The sequence below is a fragment of the Podarcis liolepis genome (assembly GCF_965112155.1).
Source record: "Podarcis liolepis genome assembly, chromosome: 2".
In the NCBI taxonomy this organism is placed as follows: Eukaryota; Metazoa; Chordata; class Lepidosauria; order Squamata; family Lacertidae; genus Podarcis; species Podarcis liolepis.
Genome location: NC_139555.1, coordinates 108,913,012 through 108,938,767, shown reverse-complemented (window position 1 = coordinate 108,938,767; position 25,756 = coordinate 108,913,012). Strand labels below are relative to the sequence as shown.

Sequence of the window (25,756 nt, the reverse complement as noted above, 5' to 3'; positions counted from 1 at the left end):
ATTATCGACAGGAAGTAAGTTGTAATTAAATAACTGGGATAAAATAAATCCTGAATGGCTCCGATTTCTCCTGCCTGTTGGCAGAAACTGATCAGGATGCCCCCCAGTGGATGACTGAAAAGGAAAAGTGGGTTTGTGGAGCTGCAAGAGGCGGTGTGGAAATGAGGTAAAAATTAAATATCAAATTTACCAGAGTCCGGATGCGAGAATTTCAAGCGATTCCAGGAGTTTAAATCCAGCAACGATGGAGGTGCCGAGTTGACTTTGGTACCTAACTCCTCCTCTTAAAAGTTCTTAACTGGGTCAGGAAGCCAGGATCCCTGATGAGGAAATCAGCACAAAGCCCTAGGCGGTGGAGGGGGGGGGGAGAGATGGGCTCAAATCTCAAGCTGGAAACCCAGAAGTCCAAAAGGATGGAGAGAGGTGGCTGGATGTCTGTAGAACAAGAATTTCTTAATATTCAGAAAATCCCGAGAATTCAGCAGTCCGGGAGCTCGGGAGGAAAGAGGATTATAGACATCAAAAATAAATAATGGTGGAGCGTTCCAATAAGTCGACAGAACCCAGGAGTCCGGTGAGGAACCAAGAGATCAAAGGAGCCTTTTTTTTTTTAAAGACAGCGGTAGAGATAATGTATTTCAGTATCTGCAGAGAATCAAAGTGCCCGAGAATTGGAAGGGTAAAAGCAGTGAATTTCGAGATCAAAAGAATCCTTTCTTCTTCTTCTTCTCCCCCGCTCCACCTCCCGCGGAATTTCTTCACGGCTCCGTTAGAACCCAGGCGTCCGAGAAGGCAGGAGGGTCGTCCACTCCGAAATCAGAACCCAGATCCGGAGCGGTGGCTTGTCCTCAAGACGCCAAGAGGGGGGAAAAAGCCACCTCCAGTACTCGGAGGACCCGGAGGGGAAAGGGTATTCCGACGACACGCAACAATACGCGAGAAGAGTCTCAATCCAGCTAGGTCCTGGAGGCGTGGGGCAGGCGGCAGGCTGGATCCCTCGCTTGGCCCATGATCCCCGGGAGCGTGGCTGGGCGCGGGCGGAGCTGGTCCTCTGCTTGGCGGTAGATTTCAGCAGCAGATCTCTTTTTCCTCCTTTCCCCAAGCGGAGGGGAAGGGAGGGCAGATCCAAGCGGGTCTGAGTCAGGATTGTTGCTGGGCGGAGGGGAGGAAGAGGGTTTGGTTAGTTCCCTTTTTTAAAAAACCACACAAAAAAACCTCCTCTTTCCTCCTCCCTCTGCTTCTTTCCGAGAAGTTTTCGGGATCGGAGCGACAGAGCGAGGCAGAGAGAGAGAGAAATCCCTCTCAATCTCTTCTCACATCCGCTTCTTCTAATCCTCCGACGAGCTCCACCTCCAGACCCATTGCTCAAATCCTTTAACCCAGGAAGGCAAGGAGGGCGGGGAGGGGGGGGAGAAAGAGAAAAAAGAAAGGGTGGAAAAAAAGAAGGGGAAGAGAAAATATTTTTTTTAAAAAAGGAAAGAGGAAAAAAAGCGAGGGATGGAGGAAGGGGAAGGGGGAAGAAGATGGGGGTCTTTGTGTATAAACAGAAGGGGAGGACAATGAAGAGGGGCGGGGCTTGGCAGGCAGCAGATAACTGGGGAGGGGGGCGCGGCTGGCGGCGGCTCAAGGCAGGAAGGGAGGAGCTGCCTCGCGGAGAGTCTTGGGCTGCAGAGATTTCCCGTTCAGGAGCGCGGGAGGCCACGCCGTGGATGGGAACCTCCTCCTCTTCCTCCTCCTCCTCCTCCAGAAGAGAGGGTGGTCCGCCCCACCGAGTCGGGCCTGCTCAAGCGTGGGAGCCTATAGTTAGAGCTCAGCTCCTTTCCTTGCCTTCCCCGCCCCCACGGAGCACATGTAGAATAGAAGCCCTCCAGCCCCCACGGTGCACAAACTCTCACCTCTGCAACGAAGCGTTTTGTTGCATATCTTTGGTGAGGTTTTTAGGCAGTCTTGGTGCACCTTAAATCAGCGCTAATTGCGCCTGGACGCAGTATTTACTTCCGAGTAGACCCCCTTCTCCCCCCCCCCCCAGCACCTGACGTTGCTATTCGTAGCATCAGGTTTGTTTGTTGATAATTTAATTGTTTTAAAAGCATGCTAAAGAGCTCTCTCCCAGACCCTTGGGCAAAACAGAAACATACACAAACACAGAGATTGAGCCCTGCAGGGTTTATGAAATGAATGGATTCTGAATGCCTGTTTCAGTGGCTTGTCCGCCTTAGGCTGCTGGACCAGACACCTGTTACACGGTGCAGTCCGTAAGCTGTGAGCGCTGCTACCTGCCGCCGAGACCACGTAACGCCAGTCTTGAAAGACCTACATTGGCTCCCAGTACCTTTCCGAGCACAATTCAAAGTGTTGGTGCTGACCTTTAAAGCCCTAAGCGGTTTCGTCCAGTATACCTGAAGTAGCGTCTCCGCCACCATCGTTCAGCCCAGACACTGAGATCCAGTGCCAAGGGCCTTCTGGCAATTCCCTCACTGTGAAAAGTGAGGTTACAGGGAACCAGGCAGAGGGCCTTCTCGGTAGTGGCGCCCGCCCTGTGGAATGCCCTCCCATCAGACATCAAAGAGATAAACAACTCTCTGACTTTTAGAAGACATCTGAAGGCAGCCCTGTTTAGGGAAGTTTTTAATGTCTGACATTTTAATGTATTTTTAATCTTTTGTTGGAAGCCACACAGAGTGGTGGGGTACAAATAAAATAATAATAATAATAATAATAATAAAACTGCTTGTAACCAGTAGGGAACCTCCAGCTTGTGAGTTAGACTCGGCTCCCAAATTAGGCCTGCAAAGTTCTTTCCTGCAAATGGTGCCCACATACCCCACAGCTGTCAGGTGTGTGTCAGGCACAGATGTTGCTGGACTGGATCCAGATAACTCCCTCGTGCAGCCAGCCCCTGGAGAAGGCGGAGTTGAAGTCACAGCCCCATAGCTGATGGGTGCAGAGTTCAAGCCTGCTGGGTCAGCTGTGAGTTAACTCATCTGCGTAGGTCAGCGTTTCCCAGCTGTTTTCGGACTACAACTCCCATCATCCCTAGCTAGCAAGACCAATGGTCAGGGATGGTGGGAATTGTAGTCCGAAAACAGCTGGCGACCCAAGTTTGGGAAACATTGGCATAGCTCTGCAGAAACTACCATTTGTTTATTAACTTATCGAATTTATAACTTAAGGAATTTAAGTTATAAGTGCTCAACTATATATACTTAACTTATTAACTTAAGGAATTTATATACTGCTCAACTACCACGGTCTCTAAGCAAGCGGTTTACAAAGATACAATGTAAAAATCAGTTAAAATTATAAAACCAAGCTTCAATTAACATGCCTGCTGGAATTTTAAAAAAGTATTGAGTAGGTGCCAGATGTTCGACAGGGTTGCCGGCTTGTCTGACCTCAGCCGGAAGGAAGTTTCATGAAACTGGGTCCACAGTACTGCACCCGCAGCTTGGGGAGAATATGAGCCATGCATCCCAGACATTGGGGACCGCTAACAGTTACAAATACCTCAGTAATCGGGCTGGGATATAAGGCATTAGGTGGTCCTTGATGTATCCTCAAGGACCAAATTATTAAGGGCCTTGTAAATTAATACAAAGGGACGCGGGTGGGGCTGTGGGTTAAACCACAGAGCCTAGGACTTGCTGATCAGAAGGTCAGCGGTTCGAATCCCCGCGACGGGGTGAGCTCCCGTTACTCAGTCCCTGCTCCTGCCAACCTAGCAGTTCAAAAGCACATCAAAGTGCAAGTAGATAAATAGGTGCCGCTCTGGCGGGAAGGTAAATGGTGTTTCTGTGCGCTGCTCTGGTTTGCCAGAAGCGGCTTAGTCATGCTGGCCACATGACCTGGAAGCTGTACACCGGCTCCCTCGGCCAATAAAGCGAGATGAGCGCCGCAACCCCAGAGTCGGTCACAACTGGACCTAATGGTCAGGGGTCCCTTTACCTTTACCTAAATTAATACAGGAATCTTGAACCTGGCCCAGTAGTTGTCAAGTCAGGCTGTGCAGACTTTTGAGCACTGGAGTTGTGGGCTGGTGATAAACAACCGTCTACCCGCAGTGGTTTGCATCAGCTGCAGCCTGTGCCCCAAGCCAAAGGGTAGCCCCACACAGAATGCATCGCAGTAGTCTAGTCTTGAGGTTCCAGCGCATGGATCATGAGGCTGCGTTCCTTCAGCTTATGCTTTAGCAACACATGGTGCAGTCCTACACATGGATGGTGAGGTAGGTTTACATCAGGCATGTCCAAAGTCCATATTGGGGCCTAGGCCTGGCTGCCGGGTGATTTAACCCAGCCCCCATGGCAGTATATGTCCTGGGGTAAAATCCTATAAAAAGTGCAACAACTTTGATCAGCCCTCACGCGTGTTCACTACATCAAATCTGGCCCTCTTTGAAAAAAGTTTGGGCACCCCTGGTTTACATGATAAATGTGGGAGCTTGGTTGATTAAAATTGTGAGGATCCGTGCTTTGGATCCATGTTTTTGTTTGTTGTAGCAGAGCTACAAAGCAAGCTGTGATTTAAGGCACGTGACCGCAAAATGAGCGTTCACACTTCACGTGTTTGTTTTTGCGATGTCAAACCTAGACAGCATCTTAAAAAGCAGAGACATCACCTTGCTAACAAAGGTCCGAATAGTTAAAGCTATGGTTTTCCCAGTAGTGATGCATGGGAGTGAGAGCTGGACCATAAAGAAGGCTGATCGCCGAAGAATTGATGCTTTTGAATTATGGTGCTGGAGGAGACTCTTGAGAGTCCCATGGACTGCAAGAAGGTCAAACCTCTCCATTCTGAGTGCTCATTGGAAGGACAGATTGTGAAGCTGAGGCTCCAATACTTTGGCCACCTCATGAGAAGAGAAGACTCCCTGGGAAAGACCCTGATGTTGGGAAAGATGGAGGGCACAAGGAGAAGGGGACAACAGAGGACGAGATGGTTGGGCAGTGTTGTCGAAGCTACCAGCATGAGTGTGACCAAACTGCGGGAGGCAGTGGAAGACAGGAGTGCCTGGCGTGCTCTGTCCATGGGGTCACGAAGAGTCAGATGCGACTAAACGACTAAACAACAACAACAAATTGCCACTGAGAGCTGGACCTGGAGCTTTCTTAAGGGTGTTCACCCATTCCATTCAGCAAGTGTAAAATCCGTGTGCCTGTGTACACAAATAGCTGTACACTCATAGTTATTTACCATACACGCAGAGCTTCACATGTGTACAGTCTGTGCAGACAATAGTTGAGGTGTACAAATCAACAAGAGTATACCTTTTTCACATAAGCACTTGCACACGTATACCTGTGTAGAGTGTGTTGTGTGAACAAGCCTCTTCTATGACTCTGGTTTCCAAAGACCCAGTGCTGCCTTTTGGCCCCAGAGTTGTGTGTAACTGTCTGCTACAGACAATACACTGGCATGAGCAAGCTCCTCTAGCTCACAGAATAAAAAATCTGTTTATTTTTTAAGGTGCCAGAATACTCTTTCTTCTTCCTGACAAGAACAACTTCTTACTGTACTAACTTCAGAGGGAAATATACACACCAGCTGCGGGGTGTCAGTATACCTATCTTTGTGGCCAGATATTTCATTGGAGACTCCCATACACCAAACTTTTGGGGTTAAAAGTCTCTGCTCTTGATGCTTAGCATTATGGTGCCACCTAGTGTCTGCCCAATATTACTGCCTCCTCGGGATTCCTTTGCAAAGAGGGTTTGGTGTGATAGGAGACTATTTCAGGTAGAGTGGTATCTTAGTTTTCAAACGCCTTAGTACTCAAACAACTTGGAACCCAAACACTACAAACCCAGGAGTAAGTGTTCCGGTTTGCAAACTTTTTTGGGAAGCCGAACGTGCTGCGTTTTGAGTGCCACGCTCCCATTTTGAGTGTTACACTGAGGTTTTGCTATTTTGTTTTTGCATTTTTGTTTTTGCGGCTCTTTTCGTTTTGTTTTTGTGACTGTGTTTGACCCAGTTCAGCTACTGATTGATTGATTGTGTGACTGCAGTACTGTACATTGTTTATTGCTTTCATTTTATGGATCAATGGTCTCCTTAGATAGTAAAAATCATGTTAAATTGCTGTTTTAGGGGTTGTTTTTAAAAGTCTGGGACGGATTAATCCATTTTGCATTACTTTCTATGGGAAAGTGTGCTTTGGTTTTGGAACGCTTTGGTTTTGGAACAGACTTCTGGAATGAATTAAGTTTGAGAACCAAGTTACCACTGTACTCTGCACATCAGTTTGTCCCACTTTTTTTTTTAAACTCTACAAAAATTCTGAGCATGGACAATACTGGGATAAGTGTGCACACTCAAGGCTGTGGTACCACTCTCACACCACCCCATTCATTTTGAAGGAGGGGATATTGCTGATGGCTTGTCCCTGGCCTCTCTTACTAAAGCTGTGGGATATAATTGCAGCCTCATATAAAACAGCATGCTTAGCTGTTGCTAATGGATGAAAGGGTTAAGACCATAGAGTAAGCTTTTTCCCTAGACTCAACCAGGTTCTGCCCTCTCACCTGTGGTGGCAAATGGTTAGGAAGGTTTTTTGTTCTCTTTCTTTCTACTGTTTGCCTTCTTCCAACATGTGAACTTGGCCAGATAGGATGTGTGTGAGCTTGATCGCTCCAAGCTCAGACCACTTGTTCAGAAATGTTTTGCTATATTTTGTAACCCAAAATGTCTGCCTGTGTTTTCTTGCTGCGGCACGGAAAAACGCATGAATCTGACCTTTGGAAAGTTTGTAAGTAAAAACCATTTTAACATACCCAGCTCTGTGGTCTGTTCTATGCTAAGAGGGTAGAAAGGGGAAGTGCTGTAAACGACTTAAAACAGGATATTTAGTAGCCCATATTCCCACACTTTTCTTTGCTGCATGTTTTGTGTTTCAAAACTTCTTCTGGGGCTCTCTTTTAATGGACAGTATTCCACCTTGCCTTGGGATTTAGGGATCCAATGAATTCTTCTTGTATAATAACCAAATAACCGACACACACCATGCTTGTACTGGCTGCATTTAATGCAATCCAAGACCCAGTAGACCAGAGTTCAAGACCCCACTTGGCCATAAAGCTTACTGAGTGACCTTGGGCCAGTCACTACTTCTCAGCTTCACAGGGTTGTTAAGGGGAAAATATGCGGAAGGGGAGAACCATGCACACCACTTTGAAATTTTTGGAGGAAAAGTGGGATATAAATGTCATAATAAATCTAGCTGGTAAAAACATAATATAAATGCGGAGAGAGGACTGTATGGCCCTCCAGATGTTGTTGAACTCAGACTCTATATGAGGATCTGAACTTTGGCCTTTGTGCAGAACATGAATATCCCCACTAAAGCTAAACTTTTCACACCCATTTCCACACAAAATGTCACTTTATATTGCTGACCTTTGTTGCTGTAATGCAGAGGCAGGAATAGGAAGCTGGGAAAATGCTTTCAAAAGATTTATTTATTGCATAAAAGTTACATCCCGCTTGATTGTAAAAAAAGCAAGCAAGCCTCTAAGTCAGGCATCCCCCAACTCGGCCCTCCAGTTGTTTTTGGACTACAATTCCCATCATCCCTGACCACTGGTCCTGTTAGCTAGGGATGATGGGAGTTGTAGTCCCAAAACATCTGGAGGGCTGAGTTTGTGGATGCCTAGTGGTTCACAAAAAGAAAACAAAGGTATCCATTTTCACTATACTTCTGCTTCATCTCGAAGAGTTGCAGCCCTTGGAGAATCAACCTTGGCTTTCAGCAGGTCTTTGCAAGGCAGTAGCAAGCCCTTTCTGTGAAAACGAAGCTTTATAATTCCACATAATAGGTTCTTCTGCATCTTTTCAGACATCTCTGAGGGACACAAAGCATTTGGTGTTAGCAGGAGCTCTTTTTACAGGCGGAGGATAGCTCAGTGATGTTGCGAATGGGTGTCCTGGAAGATCTTCCCCAAAACCACATGTGCAGACCATGACATTTCTGAGGGTGTGCTGATTTTGATCTGACCCTGCCAACCAGTGATTGAGAACCTGTGGCTCTCCTGAGGTTGTTGGACTACAAAACTCCCATGAGCCTCAGCCAACACGGCCAATGGTCAGAGTTTATGGGACCTGTAATTCAGCAACATCTAGAGGGCCATAGGTTTTCTACTCCTGGCCTAAACACATGGGTAGGCAAACTAAGGCCTGGGGGATGGATCCCGCCCAATTGCCTTCTAAATTCGGCCCACGGACGGTCCGGGAATCAGCGTGTTTTTACATGAGTAGAATGTGCCCTTTTATTTAAAATGCATCTCTGGGTTATTTGTGGGGCCTGCCTGGTGTTTTGACATGAGTAGAATGTGTGCTTTTATTTCAAATGCATCTCTGGATTATTTGTGGGGCATAGGAATTCGTTCATTTCCCCCCCCTTCAAAATATAGTCCGGCCCCCCACAAGGTCTGAGGGACAGTCATAGGCGCCGACTCCATGGGGCCTGAGGGGGCTCGAGCCCCCTCAAAAATTTTTTTGGGGGGGCTCAGCCCCCCAATAATCGCGGGCGCCCTTCCAGCAGAGCGCCGCCGCCGCCCCCGCCTCCTCCCCACCTGCTCCCTCGCCAGCCAGCCAGCCGCGCGCCCTAGTCGGAGAGCCCCGGCCGTCCCCCGCGAGATTAGGGAATCCCCGGGGGCGGGGGCTCCTGCCTCGCTGCTTCGCAGCACCACCGCCACTGCCAAGGCACTGCCGGGGGGAATTTCCTTCCTCCTGGCGGTTTCAGCCCCCGCGAGAACGACCGGGTACCAATCGGCTGGCTGGGGGTGTGTGGCTTGCCCTATTTAGGGCCGGAGCGGAGGGGGCTCGCCCTCTCTTCTCCGGCTAGCCCCTCGTTTCCCGCATATCAGCTGTTCTGGAGCTGATTAATAGGCGCAGCACGCTCTCCCCTATTCGCTCACGAGGAGGCGGCGCCACTTTATTTGCATATTCATGAGCTTTCCCGGGCCCCCCCAATATTTTTTATAAGTCCGCGTCCCTGGGGACAGTGGACCGGTCCCCTGCTGAAAAAGTTTGCTGACCCCTGCTTAAAAAACTTGGAACTGGGTTCCTAACGGCCTGCTTCCATACGTACCTGCCCAGTTGTTCAGAGGCTCCATTCAATGTCCCTACTTTCGAAGGTGGGTGGCAAGCCAACAAGAGACAGGGCCTTTTTAGTCAGGGTGCCTCATGTCTAGAACTCTCTCCCTTGTTTGTAGTTGCTGGTTCCCTTGGAGATTTTACATGAACAACTGGGCTTCTCCTCCCCTTTAGCTATCGACGGGATATTTTCCTAAGTTTTGTTCCTCAACCTAACTGCCGACTCTTTTATCTGCATAAGGCCCCATCTGCAATATACATTGAAAGCAGGATCATATCACTTTATACAGTCATGGATATACAGGGAATCCTGGGAAATGCCGTCTGTTACGTGTTGTGAGAGGAGACCCCATATTCCTTCACAGGGCTACACTTCTCAAAGTCATTTAACAATCCTGCTCCCTTCCCAGGGAACTCTGGGAAGTGTAGCTTTGAGAGGGAACTAGAGGTCTCTTAATAACTCTCAACGTCCTTAGCAAACTACATTGCCCAAGATTCTTTGGGGGAGAAGCCATGGCTGTTTGAAGTGGTATCAGATATTGCATTACATGCCTTCTGTAAAGGTAAAAGTAAAGGACCCTTGACAGTTAAGTCCAGTCGCGAACAATTCTGGGGTTGCGGCGCTCATCTCGCTTTACTGGCCGACGGAGCCGATGTTTGTCCACAGACAGTTTTTCCAGGTCATGTGGCCAGCATGACTAAGCCACTTCTGGTGAAACCAGAGCAATGCACGGAAACACCATTTACCTTCCCACCGGAGTGGTACCTATTTATCTACTTGCACTTTGACGTGCTTTCAAACTGCTAGGTTGGCAGGAGCTGGGACCGAAAAACGGGAGCTCACCCCGTCACAGGGATTCGAACCGCCAACCTTCCGATCAAAAAGCCCTAGGCTCAGTGTTTTAGACCACAGATGGAGCCTAAATCAGGGGTGGGGAACATATGGCCCTCCATATGTTGCTGAACTTGAGTCAATCCTTACTATTGACTATGCTGGCTGGGGGTAACGGGTCACACATTCTCCATCCTTGGTTTAAATGTTGGTGTGTTTCATATCAACGATTTCATATTTTTATAATGTTTGAAAAGAGGAAATCCTGGTGACTGAGAGGATCCAAATATTTTCAATCAAGAAAATGACAATTTCTCCATATATATATATATAAATGAAATATGGAAGAAAAATGTTCTCCTTTGCACTACACTCCTATTTCAGTTCACAATGTATTGTGATTATTTCACATTTATAACCTGCCCGTCGTCTCCAAGGGGTGCCCAGGTGTTAGTGGTGCAGTAACCCGTCTTCCGTAAGGACCCGGAAGGTGTAGGAGCTGTTATGTTGACTTAGTTGTATTCAACCAAGTCTTCCTCAGGGTAGGCGCATTGAAGTTTAGTTAGTAATTTCCATTCATTTCAACAGGTCTTCTTTGCGTAGAACTACAGTGGTACCTCAGGTTAAGTACTTAATTCGTTCCGGAGGTCCGTTCTTAATTTGAAGCACCAGTTTAGCTAATAGGGCCTCCTGCTGTGCCGCCGGAGCACGATTACTGTTCTCATCCTGAAGCAAAGTTCTTAACCTGAAGCACTATTTCTGGGTTAGTGGAGTCTGTAACCTGAAGCGTATGTAACCCGAGGTACCACTGTAATTGCCAATGTAAAAATAGTATCAAGTCCCGTGAATCAAATGGGACAGTGTGGTGGCATAAACTGAAGTAAATATAAACCACAATCCAACCCAAATTAACCACTTTTTAATCCCCATTATTTCCAGGAGCAGATGCTTAAATTGCTCCCCAATCAAATCTTTTCAAATGGATCTTTTAAACGCTTAATTTTGGCTGGAGAAAATTGTATTCCACCAAAAAATTATACTGGTCCCATTGGACTACTTTCTCGCAACTCCCAACCAGATCCTTTCTTTCTCTCCATCCTTACTGATACTTACCTGTGAAAAAAAAGCCTTTCTCTTAATTCACAGCTCCTCCTTCCTTTCATATTCCTGTGTGGATAAGACATCTTCTTGGATTTTAATGGCAAATGAAGGAGGAAATGAACTTATTATTATTAGTAGTATTTTGATTTCTTATCCACCCTTCCCTGTGAGATCCCAGGGTGGCTTACAGCAATGAAAAATATATATTAAAAAAACTGCTTTCAACAAGTAAGGTCGTAAGTATATGGTGGATGCTAAAAATAAGAACATAAGAATATATCTCCCAGGTGTCTAAGACCATTGTAAAAAGTTATGTCTTCAACACATGACAAAAAACTAGGTAATGAAGGTGCCAGATGCAAACACACTTCTGTAGGGAGGGAATTCCACAACTTAGGGCTGCCTCAGAGAATTTCCCTTCTCCTGGGCCACCACCACCACACTGAGCTTCTGATCTATTTTTATTTTATTTACAAAAATATTTACATTCCACACACCCATATGAGTTCGGACACTGAGGTCCAGCTCCGAGGGCCTTCTGGCGGTTCCCTCACTGCGAGGTTACAGGGAACCAGGCAGAGGGCCTTCTCAGTGGTGGCGCCTGCCCTGTGGAACGTCCTCCCATCAGATGTCAAGGAAATAAACAACTCTCTGACTTTTCGAAGACATCTGAAGGCAGCCCTGTTTAGGGAATTTTTAAAATATCTGGTGTTTTATCCTATTTTTAATATTTTGTTGGAAGCCATCCAGAGTGGCTGGGGAAACCCAGCCACATGGCTGGGGTATAAATGATGATGATGATGATGATGATGAAATACAATAAAATGCACATAAAACAATGCAAAATAAATATAGAAATGACTGCAAGCAACTGAATAAGCCTGTCAATATAAACAAAAGACCTTCAAGAGATATCTGAGGTGAGAATGAGCTCCCCAAGCGAATATGTGCGCGAGTGAGAAATTTGTTCATGTAAAACCCAAATCACTGTGTTTTAACTGGGAAAAGCCATGCCTGAATGGTGGCGGGGGACATTTATTCGTATTACAGACTTGGAAGGGACCCTAAGGGTCATCTAGTCCAACCCCCTGCAATGCAGGAATCCTTGCTAAAGCATCCATGGCAGGTGACCATTGCAAGGAAAGCATTTGGCCCTGTCTGTTCCCCCTTTCCACTCACCTGGCTTTGATGCCCCTGATGGGAGTGTCTTCCAAAAACTGCACTGCTGAGCCGGCGATGGCTCCATCACACGGGGTGGCTCAGTGCTGAGGACGAAGAAGTTCTGCTGTGCCGGGTCGTAGACGGGCCATTTTGTTTCACTGACATCGGAAGGAGTCGGGTTGCTGAGTGGGAAGCAAAGAAATCATTGTTCAAATAGCACTGGTTCTGTGTGAGGCACACGATACACAACTCTGCTTTCTTGTACCCTGCCCATCTGACGGAGTTTCCGAAACAACGATGTTGAGTATCAGTGAAATACTTTACTCGTGTTCATAATTAAGCTAATGTAATGTTGCCGGTTTTTGGGGAGGGATAACATGCCTCCCATTTTCTTTTTTTTCTTTTTTTAAATTTATTTTTATTAGATTCTTGCAAACTACATCAGCCAAAACATACAGACATTTAAAAGATAAAAATAAAGAAATAGAAAGAGATAGAAAAGAAAAAGAATAGAAAATAGAAACCAACGATACATCATTTTATCTAAGTTTTCTCGGAGAGTAGCACAAGCCGTGAACTTCATACCACTCCTCCAAAGTTTCACCCATCTGTCATGTTCCAGGTTATACCCCAAGTCTCTAGACCATTTGACCATGACACCCTTCACCTTTTCATCTTGGGTTTCCCAGTCCAGCAATTGATTATACATTTTGGAAAGAAGTTTAGTATTGCTTTCTAGGATTTCCACCTGGTATCTGGACTTTTTTTCACTCATCCCTGTTTTCTTATGGTCATACCACAGCGCATTAATTTGGTGAAATTGTAACCATCCAACTAATTTGTCCTTTAACTCTTCATATGGTCTAATTTTCCACCCCCTTTCTGATTTAACTAAAAGATCTTCATATGTCCATCTTTCACCCTCTAGATTTATTTTTTTAGTTGTTAAAATATCAATTGGTGAAAGCCACCAGGGGGTATCTTTTTCAATGAGCTTTTTGTTCCTGTTCCAAACTTCAATTAACGGGCCTCTAATAATATGGTTAGAGAACTCTTTATGAATTTTTCCCTAGTCATGCCACAAATAGGCATGCCAGCCGAATCTAATGTTAAACCCCTCCAAATCTAACAAATCTGTATTTTTTAAGATTGCCCAATCCTTTATCCAACAGAGGCAAGCAGCCTCGTAATATAACCTTAAGTTCGGAACTGCAAAGCCCCCTCTTTCTCTTAGATCCGTGAGGAGTTTACATTTAATTCTAGCTCTTTTCCCTTGCCATATAAATTTAGCTAATATTTTTTGCCACTTCTTAAAGCACGCCGTGCCTCTAATTACCGGGATGTTCTGAAACAAAAACAGTAATCTTGGGAGAATACTCATCTTGATCGCAGCCATCCTTCCTGTCCAGGATAATTTCAACCTATTCCAGATATCTAGGTCTTTCTTAATTTCTTTCCAGACCTTAGTATAGTTATCATCTACTAAGTTTATGTTTTTCGGGGAGATCCATATTCCCAGGTATTTTACCCTTTTCACTACTTTAATACCTGTTTTTAACTCTAGCTGATTCTTACCATCTTCAGCCAGATTCTTTGTTAAGATTTTCGTGTTTTTTTTATTTAACTTAAACCCGGACAATTTACCGAATTCCTCTAACAACTCTAAGGCGTTACTAGCACTTCCTATTGGGTCTTCTAATGCCAGTACCAAATCATCAGCATAAGCCTTTAATTTATATTCTTTTCCTCCAATTCTTATACCTTTTATATTTGGTGTTTTCCATATTTTGTTTGCGATTATTTCCAAAACCATAATAAATAAGAGGGGAGACAGCGGACATCCCTGTCTTGTACCTTTCACGATTGTAAAAAAACTGGAGAGGTTATTGTTAATTATCAGCTTAGCCCTTTGGTCTGAGTATATTGCTTTAATACCTTCCAAAAAAGGACCTTCTATTCCTGCTATTTTCATACATTGTATTAGAAACTTCCAAGAAACGTTATCAAAAGCCTTTTCGGCATTGATGAAAATTAACGCCGCCGGTATATCTATCCTGAGATCTAAATATTCAATAACGTTTACTATATGCCATATATTTTCTTTTAATTGCCTGTTGGGAAGGAATCCCACTTGGTCTTTATGTATTGATTTTGTTAGGTATTTCCTGAGTCTGTTCGCCAAGATATCTGCGAAAATTTTATAATCACAGTTAAGCAGCGATATCGGCCTATAATTTCTTATATCCATTTTTTCAGTGTCTACTTTTGGTATTAAAGTAATATGTGCTTCTTTCCATGAGTCGGGGATCTTCCCTCCTTGCAAAATATCATTAATAACATCACTAAACACCGGGGCAAGATGTTCCCCCAAGATCTTATAATACTTTGAAGACAGTCCGTCCGGACCAGGTGCTTTCCCAGGTTTCATCCTCTTAATGGCTTCCTTAATCTCATCCGTTGTAATCCTCTTGTTTAATTGAGCTCTTTCTTCATCAGTTACGTACTCCCCTCTGCACTCTTCCAGGTATTTTCCTATTTCTGCAATATCTTCCTCTCCTTTTTCGTATAACTTTTCATAAAATTGGAGAAACTTTTTTTCTATTTCACCTGGGTCTTCTATTATTGTATCTTCCAACATTATTTTATTAATCACATTTTGCTTTTTCCTTTTTCTTAATTGCCACGCCAGTAGTCTCCCCGTTTTGTTTGCTGATTCAAAATATTTTTGCTTCATAAATTTAATTCTCCATTCTACTTCTTGGTTTAATATTGCAGAATATTGTGATTGCAGCATTTTAGATGTTTGCTTAATCCTTTCATCTCCCGGATTTGTTATTAATTTTTTCTCGCAATCCCTTAGCTGAGTAAGAATTTCCTCTTTCTTATGTTCTCTTAGTTTCCTTCTGTAATTATTTTGTTGTATTGAAAAACCCCTTAACACTGCCTTACTGGCATCCCAACTATATTTATTGGTGTATCTTTGTTCAAATTTAAGTCAAAATAACTTTTCAGGGTACTTTTAGCTTTTTCAGTCACCTCCTCAACTTCAAATAAGTATTCATTCATCCTCCACCTATATGGTCCCAATGTTCCACGTTTTATTTCCAAAGTTATTGGACAGTGATCAGATAGGATTCTAGGTTGTATGTCACATTTCGTTATTCTTGTCGAAAGTACTCTTGATACCCAAATCTGATCAATTCTGCCCCAACTCTGGTGAGGTTCTGAGAAGTGCGTAAACTGCTTTGTTATGGGGTTTTTATGCCTCCATATATCAATTAAGTCTAAATTTTCCTCAAGATTGCTAAATGATCTCGGGAGCTTCCCTTGATTCAATTTCCCCTTTTCCCCACTTTTATCAATTTCTGGTAATGGTACACCGTTCATGTCTCCAAGCAAGATTAATTTATGATTTTCTAAATCTAACAAAATTTGTTCCAATTTTTCAAAAAACTCTGCTTTATTTGTGTTTGGGGCATAAACCGTTACCACATTGATTTTTCCCCTTGATGGTTAAGTTGTATTCCCAATATTCTTCCCTCCTCATCTTTACAAACTAGTACAGGGTCCCATTTTTCCTTAACGTAAACCACCACACCTTTTTTCTTATTCACATCCGAGTTAATAAACTCCACCCCTAATCTTTTGTTTATCAAAATATGTTTATGTTTTTTGGCTATATGTGTCTCTTGAAAACAGATCACATCATAATTCTTATTTTTCAAAGCCTTTTCAATTTTATTCCTTTTAGATTTTTCATTTAGCCCATTCACGTTCCAAGACAAAAGTTTCAGCGATGGTGTTATTTTTAGCTTTTATGTATTCTAAACGGGTTACCAAATTTATAATCTAGAACCTCTACTCCCTGAGGGTTCCTCCTCTTCTGCCGCATCTTCTCCCACCACGGCTTCCTCCTCTTCAGCTTCTTCTTCCTCTTCCCTCTCATCTTTCTCCCCTCTCCTCTCCTTCCTTCTTTTTCTCTCTTCTCCCCCACCCTCCCTATCCTTCAGCCTGTTCTCAACCTTACCAAGTTCTTTCTCATACCTTCGCAAAAATTTCTCCACCTCCTGAGTATTCATCAATTTGAAATTTTTGTCTTTATAAAAAAAAGGTGATCCCTTCAAGGAACTCCCATCTGTATTGTATGTCATTTCTTTTTAAAACACCTACTATTTGTTTGTACCCTTCTCTTTTGCGTAACAGTCTTACTGGAATTTCTTTGTAAATAATAATAGGCCTGCCATTGATTATTATTATTTTTTTGGTAGCTCGTTTTCAGAATTAAATTTTTCATCTTAACAGAGTTAAAAATCACTAGACAGTCTCCAAGGAGTTTCTTTACCTTTATTTGTTGCGGGGTCATCTTTATTCTGAATGCATTCTCTATGGAGAAGGCCACCTCTTCTTCTTTTAACCCCAACCACCTGGATAATTCCTTAATCATTTTCCTTTTTATATCTTCATTCATTTCCTCACCAACTCCCCTAAATTTTAGGTGAAGTTGTTTCTGTCGCATTTCTGCCATAGCTAGATTGTCCCAGATCCTATCTTGTGTTTTATTTACCTCTCTCACTTCCTCCTTAATTCTTTCTGTCTCTCTTTTCTGTTCTCTCATCTCTCTCTGCATTTTTTTGTTGGTTTCTTCAATTATTTTAGATTTAGTTGACAATTCTTGAATTTTAATTGAAAGTTCTCCAACTGCCCCCTCTATCTTTTTATCAATCATCTCCTGCACTTCTTCTAATTTACTTTCCATGCGTTGTTCATTTTGTTTAAACTCCTCTTTTATCTTTAGCCATAAAATGTCTAGGTCTTTAATCTCTTTAGTTTCTTCTTGCCGTGATGTCTTCCTTTCTCCTGGAGTCCCTCCCCCCTTTTCCCCATCCCTCCCCGACATTTTCAGTCAAATCTCTCCCTTAAAGGGCTCACAATCTTTTTCCTTGGGTCCCTTAAATCTCTTTTATGAACTTCGGGTGACTCCTTTTACGCAGCTCTTACATGGCTTTTGAGATCAATGCCCAAACACACTTATAGAAAACGAAAAAACAAAGGCGCGGCCTAGAATCTTCCGCAATACCAAATATTCAAATAATCAATTAACCCTGCTATATCCAGTATTACCCCCAAAACAGAAATATTTTAATAACAGTACTTATTTCCACCCGGAATTTTACTCACTTATGACCAAATAAATCAAATAATTATCAGTAAACCCAGAGAGTAGAAAAAGGAAAGGAGAGAAAAGAGGGAGAAAAGAAAAAGGAAAAACAGTCTGCTTCTGGATTAGCGCTCCACCGAAATCTTTCCGTCCGGGCCACAACAGTTCTGCTTTCTTCAGCCACTTATCAGCTCAATCCAGCATCAGAAAGGAGAAAAAAAAAGTAAGTCCACAGACGAGCTCTGGCAGCATACCACTTATTTTACCGCTTATTTAAATACTGTTCTGTAGAAGGAAAACCAAGAAGATGAGTATCCAAATGTCCAAAAAAGCCGAGCGCGGAGGATTGGAGTGATCTCAGCAGTCCATATTGAGGGGGGGAGGGTTAATGAACTCAGTAATCCAGGTTTAATAGTCCAGATTTTAAACGTAGTTTAGGGAAGAAAAAGGAGGGAAGGGAAGAGTAAATAACATACGTTAGGAGTGAGTCTCTTTGAGGAGTCCTCAGGAGATCTGTGCACGCCCTTCACTCTGTTTCAGATTCTAAACGTCCGTACTAAAGTTATAGAGCGTCTGTTCTAAAAGTTTTTTTTTTTAATTTTGGCCGGGGGTTTTCTCCCAAACAGAGAAAACTTTTCTTGGAATAAAGGATGAAAGAACAAAAAGAAGGCAGGAAAAAGCACACAAGCGGGGTTAACTAAAAACTTCCACTTGGCATCATCTTTATTACTTTATTACTTTATTACTTTATTACTTGCACTTTATAGTACCGTCATAAAATTACCCCAGGCTACGTTGCCATAGGGTTTTTGATCAGTACTCACTCAGTCAGACTGGCAAAAGCTTCCTTCTTTATTCCTGCAACTTTGTTTCCTGCGCCATTTTAAGTCCTCCACCGGATGGACTCCGAATACAAATCCAAAGACATCCAGGGTCCTCTCAGCTCAATTCCAAATCCTTCGCTTTAAAAAGAAGCTAGACACACTGGAGAATCCGTTCTCGTCCTTATGGAAGCTCGTCGCCTTTCCCAGCAGAAGCTAGAGGCATCGCAACGCGGAGTCGGTGCTCTCCCATTTGCGCTCACGGTCTTGTCATCCTCGAGTCCTCTCTCATGGAGAAAACCAGAAAAAACAGCGAAACCGCTCCCACACTGCTGGGCGGCCTGTCCCCCAAGGGTCTCCCCCTTGGGATTTTTGGGGGGGCGCAGTGCCTTTGCGGCTCCCCCAAGCCTCCGCGTTGTTCAGAAAGCCTAAGCAGGGCTTTCTGCGCTTCCTCACTGTCCGCGACCGAAACCGGAAGTCAACATGCCTCCCATTTTCATCATCGTCAGCTATATATTCTAAATTTGGGTTAGAGCTCATTGAGCCAAAGACTAACGAGGCTGTGATTTCACAAAAGCATGTAGAGGAGGAAGAAATATGATTTCCAGTTAAAAGAGCAACCGTTTCCTTTTTACAGACCGCAGAGACCAATGGATCTGTGATTCCATAATAAGAGACAGATTTGTGCACTTTCTGAGAAATCTGGTATATACAATATACAAAATATTTCAGAAAGTCCAAACTATTGGCTATTTTTGATACTAGATGGGAGTACTATTTCTGATTCTGTTAATCCAATTTCCTTTTTAAAATTTATTTTAGACTAACCAGGCAGTAATTAAAGGTGTTGAATTACTATAGGTAAAGGGTAAAGGGGACCCCTGACCATTAGGTCCAGTCATGGCTGACTCTGGGGTTGTGGCGCTCATCTCGCTTTATTGGCTGAGGGAGCTGGCATTTGTCCGCATACAGCTTCCGGGTCATGTGGCCAGCATGACTAAGCCGCTTCTGGCGAACCAGAGCAGCACACGGAAATGCCGTTTACCTTCCCGCTGGAGCGGTACCTATTTATCTATTTGCACTTTGTGCTTTCGAACTGCTAGGTTGGCAGGAGCAGGGACCAAGCAACGGGAGCTCACCCCGTCACGGGGATTCGAACTGCTGACCTTCTGATCGGCAAGCCCTAGGCTCTGTGGTTTAACCCACAGCGCCACCAGCGTCCCCAGAATTACCGTATTTTTCGTCCCATAGGACGCTCCTAGTTTTTTTGGGGGTAAATAAAGGAAAAAAATTTTCCCTTTATTTCCCCCCCAAAAGCAGGTCGGGGAAACAGAACCAGGTCGAGGAACAGCGGGATGGCGGCGCTGCGCCTCCCTGCTGTCCCCTGAGCTTGTGGGGCTGACCGATGTCTGCCCCGTGTGAGGGGCGCTCTGCATCAGGGCACCCCCCCTGCGGGGCGGCAGGCTGCTATCCGCAGTGTGGGGAGCCCTGCGGGGAACTCCTGCAAGGCTCCCCACGCTGCGGATGTCTGCCTGGCGCGGGGGGCGCTCTGCTTCAGGGCGCCCCTCGCACTGGGCAGCAGGCTGCTATCCGCAGCCTAGACATCCCTGCCGGACCTCCCATAGGGCTGCCTAGGCTGCGGATGTGTTCCTGAAGCCTGGAGAGCGAGAGGGGTCGGTGCGCACCGACACCTCTCGCTCTCCAAGCTTCAGCAAAAGCCTGCATTCGCCCCATAGGACGCACCCAGATTTCCCCTTCATTTTTGGAGGGGAAAAAGTGCGTCCTATAGGGCAAAAAATACGGTACTATAATGTAACATATACAGTGGTGCCCCGCAAGACGAATGCCTCGCAAGATGGAAAACTCGCTAGACGAAAGAGTTTTCCGTTTTGGAGGTGCTTCGCTAGATGAATTTCCTATGGGCTTGCTTTGCAAGACGACAATGTCTTGCGAGTTCCTGCGGGTTTTTTCCCCCTTTCCACCCCTTTTTCTAAGCCGCTTATCAGGTGATCCGATCAGCTAAAAGCCGCTAATAGCGCTAATCCGCTAATCTGTCAATGGGCAAGACGAAAAAACCGCTAGACGAAGAGAATCACAGAACGGATTCTTTTCGTCTTGCGAGGCACCACTGTACTATTTTTCTCTCTTTCAAGGTGCATTTTCTTTATTGCAGTCTTATTTCATGGACTTGCATGCATTCCCTCCTCATTATTTTTCTTTATTTGCAGTCATAAACAGTGGTTCATACAGTTGATTTTACCACCCCCCGCCCCTGCAAAGCACCAAATGTCTGTTTAATTACATTTAACTTTTTAGTCATTTCAGTTAAGCAAAGATCCCACCAATCGCCATGTGGTTTTGGAGGCCTGTAACTATGTTCTGTTGATGTTACGTATGTAATAAAACTGGTAGATTGAGAAGTAGTGATTTTCTTGTCCGTTTGACTCTCTCGTACATGAGTTGTCAGCTTGTCCATTAAAATATTAATTTCCAGATTTGTGAGAACCAGATCTCAAAACTATACAGTGATACCTTGGTTCTCAAACTTAATCCGTTCTGGAAAATCTGTTCCCAGACCAAAGCGTTCCTAAACCAAGGTGTGTTTTCCCATAGAAAGTAATGCAAAGCAGATTAATCCGTTCCAGACTTTTAAAAACAATCCCTAAAACAGCAATTTAACATGAATTTTGCTATCTTACGATACCACTGATCCATAAAATGAAAACAATGTGATCTACTATAAAATAAATAAAACAGTATCCATTTATCCATTTCCACAGTCACTCACTCACTCACTCAATCAATCAATCAATCAATCAGTTGGTAAACTGGGATCCACACAGTCACAAAAACAAATTAACTGAAAAAGCCTCAAGCTCCAAATATTACCTCAGAACACTGCAATTGGAAACAGAAGGCTTGAATTACAATGGGGGTGGGGGAGGGACACAAATTAGCAGCGCAACAGGAAACACAGGGGGACTCAAAACAGAGCACATTCAGCTTCCAAAATAGTTCGAAAACCGGAACACCTACTTCCGGTTTTCCAGCGTTTGCTTTCCAAGTTGTTTGTGAATTAAGCTCTTCGGAAACTGAGGTACCACTGTAATGCAATTGCATTATAGCTAACTCGTGTGTGTGTGTGTGCATGCATGCGCGTGTACTTTGTACAAAATTTCGAAACACTCTGCTTTCACACGAATCGGTTGCTCACTATCCCCAACAAAAACGGAATGCAGTGCCTGTTAACTGTGCAACTCTGCACTTGCACAAACCACCCTTCTTGCAATCAGTGTTATCAGTGCATAGCAGCTTCCGGAGGTTTTGCCTGCTCATCGTGATTAGCTATTAGCAACCACCTGCCTCAACCCACAGGAGAAAGAAGTGTGGAGTTATAGTAGAATAAGTAGAATAGCTACCTTAGTATAGAGAAATGCAAGCTAGATCCAGAGAGGCTGAGATAATGACATTATTTATAATTAGCATGCACACAAATTATGATATCAGCTAAAATTTTGAACACTGAGTATATCAGAAATGCTTCCTAATCTTAGTTTGAGTTTGGCTTTTAAACAGGCCACCCTCAACTTACCATTGCCAAAACCATAGCCAAAACATATTGGGTTCAGTGGCGGGCGGGATTGACAAAGTCTTTTGTCCTGGACACCCACCCATTTTCCACCCCCTTTTAATTTTTTTCGGTTTTTTGCCAAACGTGTAAAGCTGAATGTGAGACTCTCTGGCATTAGTGTCCCTATTTTCCAGGGAGAGTCCTGGATTTACAGAAGCCATCCCAGTTTCTGATGTGAGCCCGGAATGTCCTGCTTTTCCTTACGACATCCCTATTTTCATGGGAGAAATTTTGGAGGGTGTGGAGTTGTGGAGTTATGTGACCCCCTCAAGCCAAGGAGATAAGTAACTATACCAGGGCTAGGCAACCTAAGGACAGGGGGCCGGATGAGGCCCAATCGCTTTCTCAATCCGGCCCGTGGACTGTCTGGGAGTCAGCGTGTTTTTACATGAGTAGAATATGTCCTTTTATTTAAAATGCACCTCTGGTTTATTTGTGGGGCATAGGAATTTGTTCATTTCCCCCCTTCAAAATATAGTCCGGCCCACCACATGGTCTGAGGGACAGTGGACCGGCCCACGGCTTAAAATTGTTGCTGACCCCTGAACTATACAACCTTTAGAAGACATCTGAAAGCAGCCCTGCGTAGGGAAAATTTTAAATGCTTAATGTTTTTCTACATTTTTTATATATGTTGGAAGCCCGCCAGAGTGTCTGGGGCAACCCAGTCAGATGGGCGGGATCTAAATAATAATACATTATTATTATGGAATAGGAAGCCCCTATTTTCATTGGAGAAATGTTGGAGGGTATGGAATACGCACAAGTTGTGGGTTACCCATAAGTTTCATGTTTTCAATCTCAAAGCAATAAACAAGTCTTTTGGCTAAGTTGCCGTACTCATAGAGAAGCGACTGTCTTTGTGCTGTTGAGGCAAGGGTGACTGAAAGGAGAAACCAAAAAGTTCTCTTACCCGCTTCGGGCAAACTCCGCCCAGTACCGCATGACACGGGAGATAAGCTCCAACTCTGCCTTTGTGTGCTTTTCCTTGGTTCCTTTCAACAGCGTCAAAGTTCCGAAAACATACGGGACCTCAGCTCCGTGGCTGACCCCCAGCCATTCAGGCCAAACAGAGCCAGTGCTGCGGTGGCGGAATGTATAGACGTACACAGGGCTTCCAGCCTCTGTCACTGCTGTGGCGACATCCGTGACTGGGCAGACGAAAAGGTAATCGCCGCAGGCTTTCACCATGGCTGAACGGTACCTTGCTGGGCCTTCAGGTTCTGCCTGACTGTACCTCTCAGCTGCAGCTTTGATGAAGTCACTGGTTGCGTTGCGGACGGTAATCTGCAGCCCCTTCAACAGTTGCTCCCGGGTCAAAAGGCAGTCTTTGGTCGTGTTCAAAAAAGGGCTTGCATATAAGACGAAGATGGACCCTTCGTCGGAGGTGGTACCAATCACGATAGGCTTAGCCGTGAAGTTCTTGGATTCTAGAAGCTTCCGCGGCTCATCGGTGAGGAATTCCCCATCCGTTGTCGGTGCAAAGGGTGGATTCAGAACCACCGTGGGGTCCACAACAAGGAACTGGGCGGTTTGGAACTCTGATGCGTTCTTTCCCTGCAAGCAACTCACCAAAGCAAGGACCTCTTCTTGAGCACAGCCCATCTCTTTGGCCAGGTTCTGACTTCTTCTCCTGGCCTCCTCAGGATCCAGCCAAGCCCAGGCCGCGACGGAAGCTCCACTCTCTAGCACAGCACGATGGAAAAGAGGCTGGCTCCCTGGTGAGAGGAGGTGAAATGCAACAGAGGCTCCCCCAGCACTCACGCCAAAAATGGTTATCCGAGTAGGGTCTCCACCGAAGGCAGCTGCATTTTGCTTCACCCAAGACATGGCTAGCTGCTGGTCCATCAGGCCCATGTTCCCTGGGACAGCTGGTGGCAACGAAAGGAAACCTAGAGGCCCCAGGCGGTAATTCATGGAGACCACAATGACATTCTCGGCAGCAGCGAAGAATTCCGCATTGTATATCACTAGGGAGGTTGTGCCAACAAAATAGGCCCCGCCATAGATCCAGACAAGGACAGCGGCTGGCTTGGAGGGCCGAGGATGGGGCACCCAGACGTTGAGGTAGAGACAGTCCTCTGAGAGGGGCGTGTTGGCCGTCCATGTTTCGGCATCTGGAGTGCCGGAAATAACTATCTGGGGGCAGGAATTGCTGAAGTTGGTGGCCTCCAAGACCTTGCTCCATGGCTGATGAGGAACGGGCTTCTGGAAGCGCAGCTTGCCTACAGGGGGCTCAGCATAGGGGATGCCTAAAAAGGCCGTGACGTTGCCAAAGCCAGACGGGAGACGCTTCCCCCGGACTGAGCCACTGCTGGTCACCACCACCAAGTCATCTTCAGCAGTTGAACTGGGTCCCACCAGCGAAAGGATGAGGCACAAGAGCCAAGGAAGGACATGGGGGGCCATTGAAGCAGCTGAAAGGGAAACGTCCCAGAAATTGTAGAATTCACAGAGCACGCTATTTCAGAAGAAGTTGGATCAGTCGATTGGCCCATCTAGATAAGTTTCCCCGTGGGAAGCTCAAAAACAGGACATGAGCACAACAGCGCTCTTCCTTCTTGTGGTTCCCATAACACCTCTGAATAGCCGAGGTGGAATTTCTTATTTTAAAGCCTAGTTTTGGTTTTGAAGGACAGCTAGCTCGAAAGTTAAGAGCAGGGGAGTTGTAACCTATTCTTCCTCTGGAGGGGCGCATTCCCTCAGTGGTAATCTTCTAGGGGGGACACGGGTGGCGCTGTGGGTTAAACCATAGAGCCTAGGACTTGCCGATCAGAAGGTCGGTGGTTCAAATCCCCGCGATGGGGTGAGCTCCCGTTGCTCAGTCCCTGCTCCTGCCAACGTAGCAGTTTCAAAGCATGTCAAAGTGCAAGTAGATAAATAGGTACCACTCCGGCGGGAAGGTAAACGGCGTTTACGTGCGCTGCTCTGGTTTGCCAGAAACGGCTTAGTCATGCTGGCCACATGACGGCTCCCTTGGCCAATAAAGCGTGATGAGTGCCACAACCCCAGAGTCGGTCACGACTGGACCTAATGGTCAGGGGTCCCCTTTACCTCAATCTTCTAGGGGCCACCAGCAGTGATCAGGGCTGGAGCCAAAAGTAAGCAGGGTGTCTCTCCATCTCCCTTTCTGCAATCCCCTTTTATTTCTCCCCAACCCTGCTTCCTCTCCTTGCCACCCACACTAAGGGAAGGGCTATAGCTTAATGATAAGAGCATCTGCAGGAGGTCCAAGGTTCTATCGCCAGCATCTTCAGGTAGACCTGGGAAGGACTCCTGTTAGAGACCCTGGGCAGCTGCTGCCTATCCATGTAGCTTAGGCAAGACTAAGCTAAATGGACCAACCGTGCCACATCCTCTAGGCGAGATTTCTCCCATCACCTGAGGCATGTGTGCATCTCCCAAGACAGCACAGACTCACCTCTCTCTCTTTTTCCTGGTGGGTTTTATTTTTCTCTCCTTCTCAGCGTGTTCGGTGTCTCCCTTGCTCCCCTGGAAAGGGATTTGAGAGACTGGTTGCAATGATTTCAAGAACAGTGATTCATCAAGTTATGTACACAGAGTGGGAGGAGACTACAGAACAAATGAAATGTTGGAAAAGGGTTGTTCTAGGTGAAGTGGGACGGTTGCGAAAGGGAAGTTTTTAATGTGTAACATTTTAATGTATTTTTAATCTTTGTTGGAAGCCGCCCAGAGTGGCTGGGGAAACCCAGCCAGATGGGCGGTGTACAAATTAATACTATTACTACTACTACTAATAACTAGTGTGCAAGAGTTCTCTGCCACAAGGTTTGAGATCCTTTTGTACACAAGTGCAAAGATGCAAGAGTGTATTGGGAAGTTTTTAATGTTTGATGTTTTAGTGTGTGTGTGTGTCCTGTCTGGCGATATTCCTATCTGGCGATATTTACTCCTCCTTTCCTGAAGTTTGTACTTTACTTCTTTTTATTAGCTGTTTTACA

At 45.2% G+C, this 25,756-nt stretch overlaps 2 protein-coding genes across 7 annotated transcripts in view; both read right to left on the bottom strand.

Moving 5' to 3' along the window:
* The window catches only part of PPP1R18 (protein phosphatase 1 regulatory subunit 18), a 43,552-nt gene extending 41,725 nt beyond the window's left edge, over positions 1 to 1,827 (bottom strand). Inside the window, exon 1 of the mRNA XM_083492233.1 lies at positions 191 to 1,827. The gene's annotated coding sequence lies outside the window, so the exon portion shown is untranslated. The remainder of the gene's footprint in view (positions 1 to 190) is intronic.
* Positions 1,828 to 7,436: 5,609 nt separating this feature from the next.
* On the bottom strand, positions 7,437 to 25,405 carry LOC310701486 (cholinesterase-like). Of its 6 annotated transcripts, none has more exons than XR_014523058.1 (5): positions 25,216 to 25,401; positions 22,708 to 24,211; positions 12,203 to 12,366; positions 11,032 to 11,089; positions 7,437 to 7,835 (listed from the first exon to the last, which is right to left on the bottom strand). XR_014523058.1 is itself a non-coding variant. In XM_083492428.1 (5 exons), the coding sequence occupies exons 2-4, from the start codon at positions 24,201 to 24,203 to the stop codon at positions 11,063 to 11,065; spliced, it is 1,707 nt and encodes a 568-aa protein (XP_083348554.1). In that variant the 5' UTR covers positions 24,204 to 24,211; positions 25,216 to 25,405; the 3' UTR covers positions 7,437 to 7,835; positions 11,032 to 11,062. The 6 variants fall into 6 exon arrangements, 5 of the variants coding, with proteins under 5 accessions (XP_083348554.1, XP_083348553.1, XP_083348556.1 ...); XM_083492428.1 differs by having other exon boundaries at positions 11,032 to 11,109; positions 25,216 to 25,405; XM_083492427.1 differs by having other exon boundaries at positions 7,437 to 7,837; positions 11,036 to 11,109; positions 25,216 to 25,405.
* Positions 25,406 to 25,756: the final 351 nt, after the last annotated feature.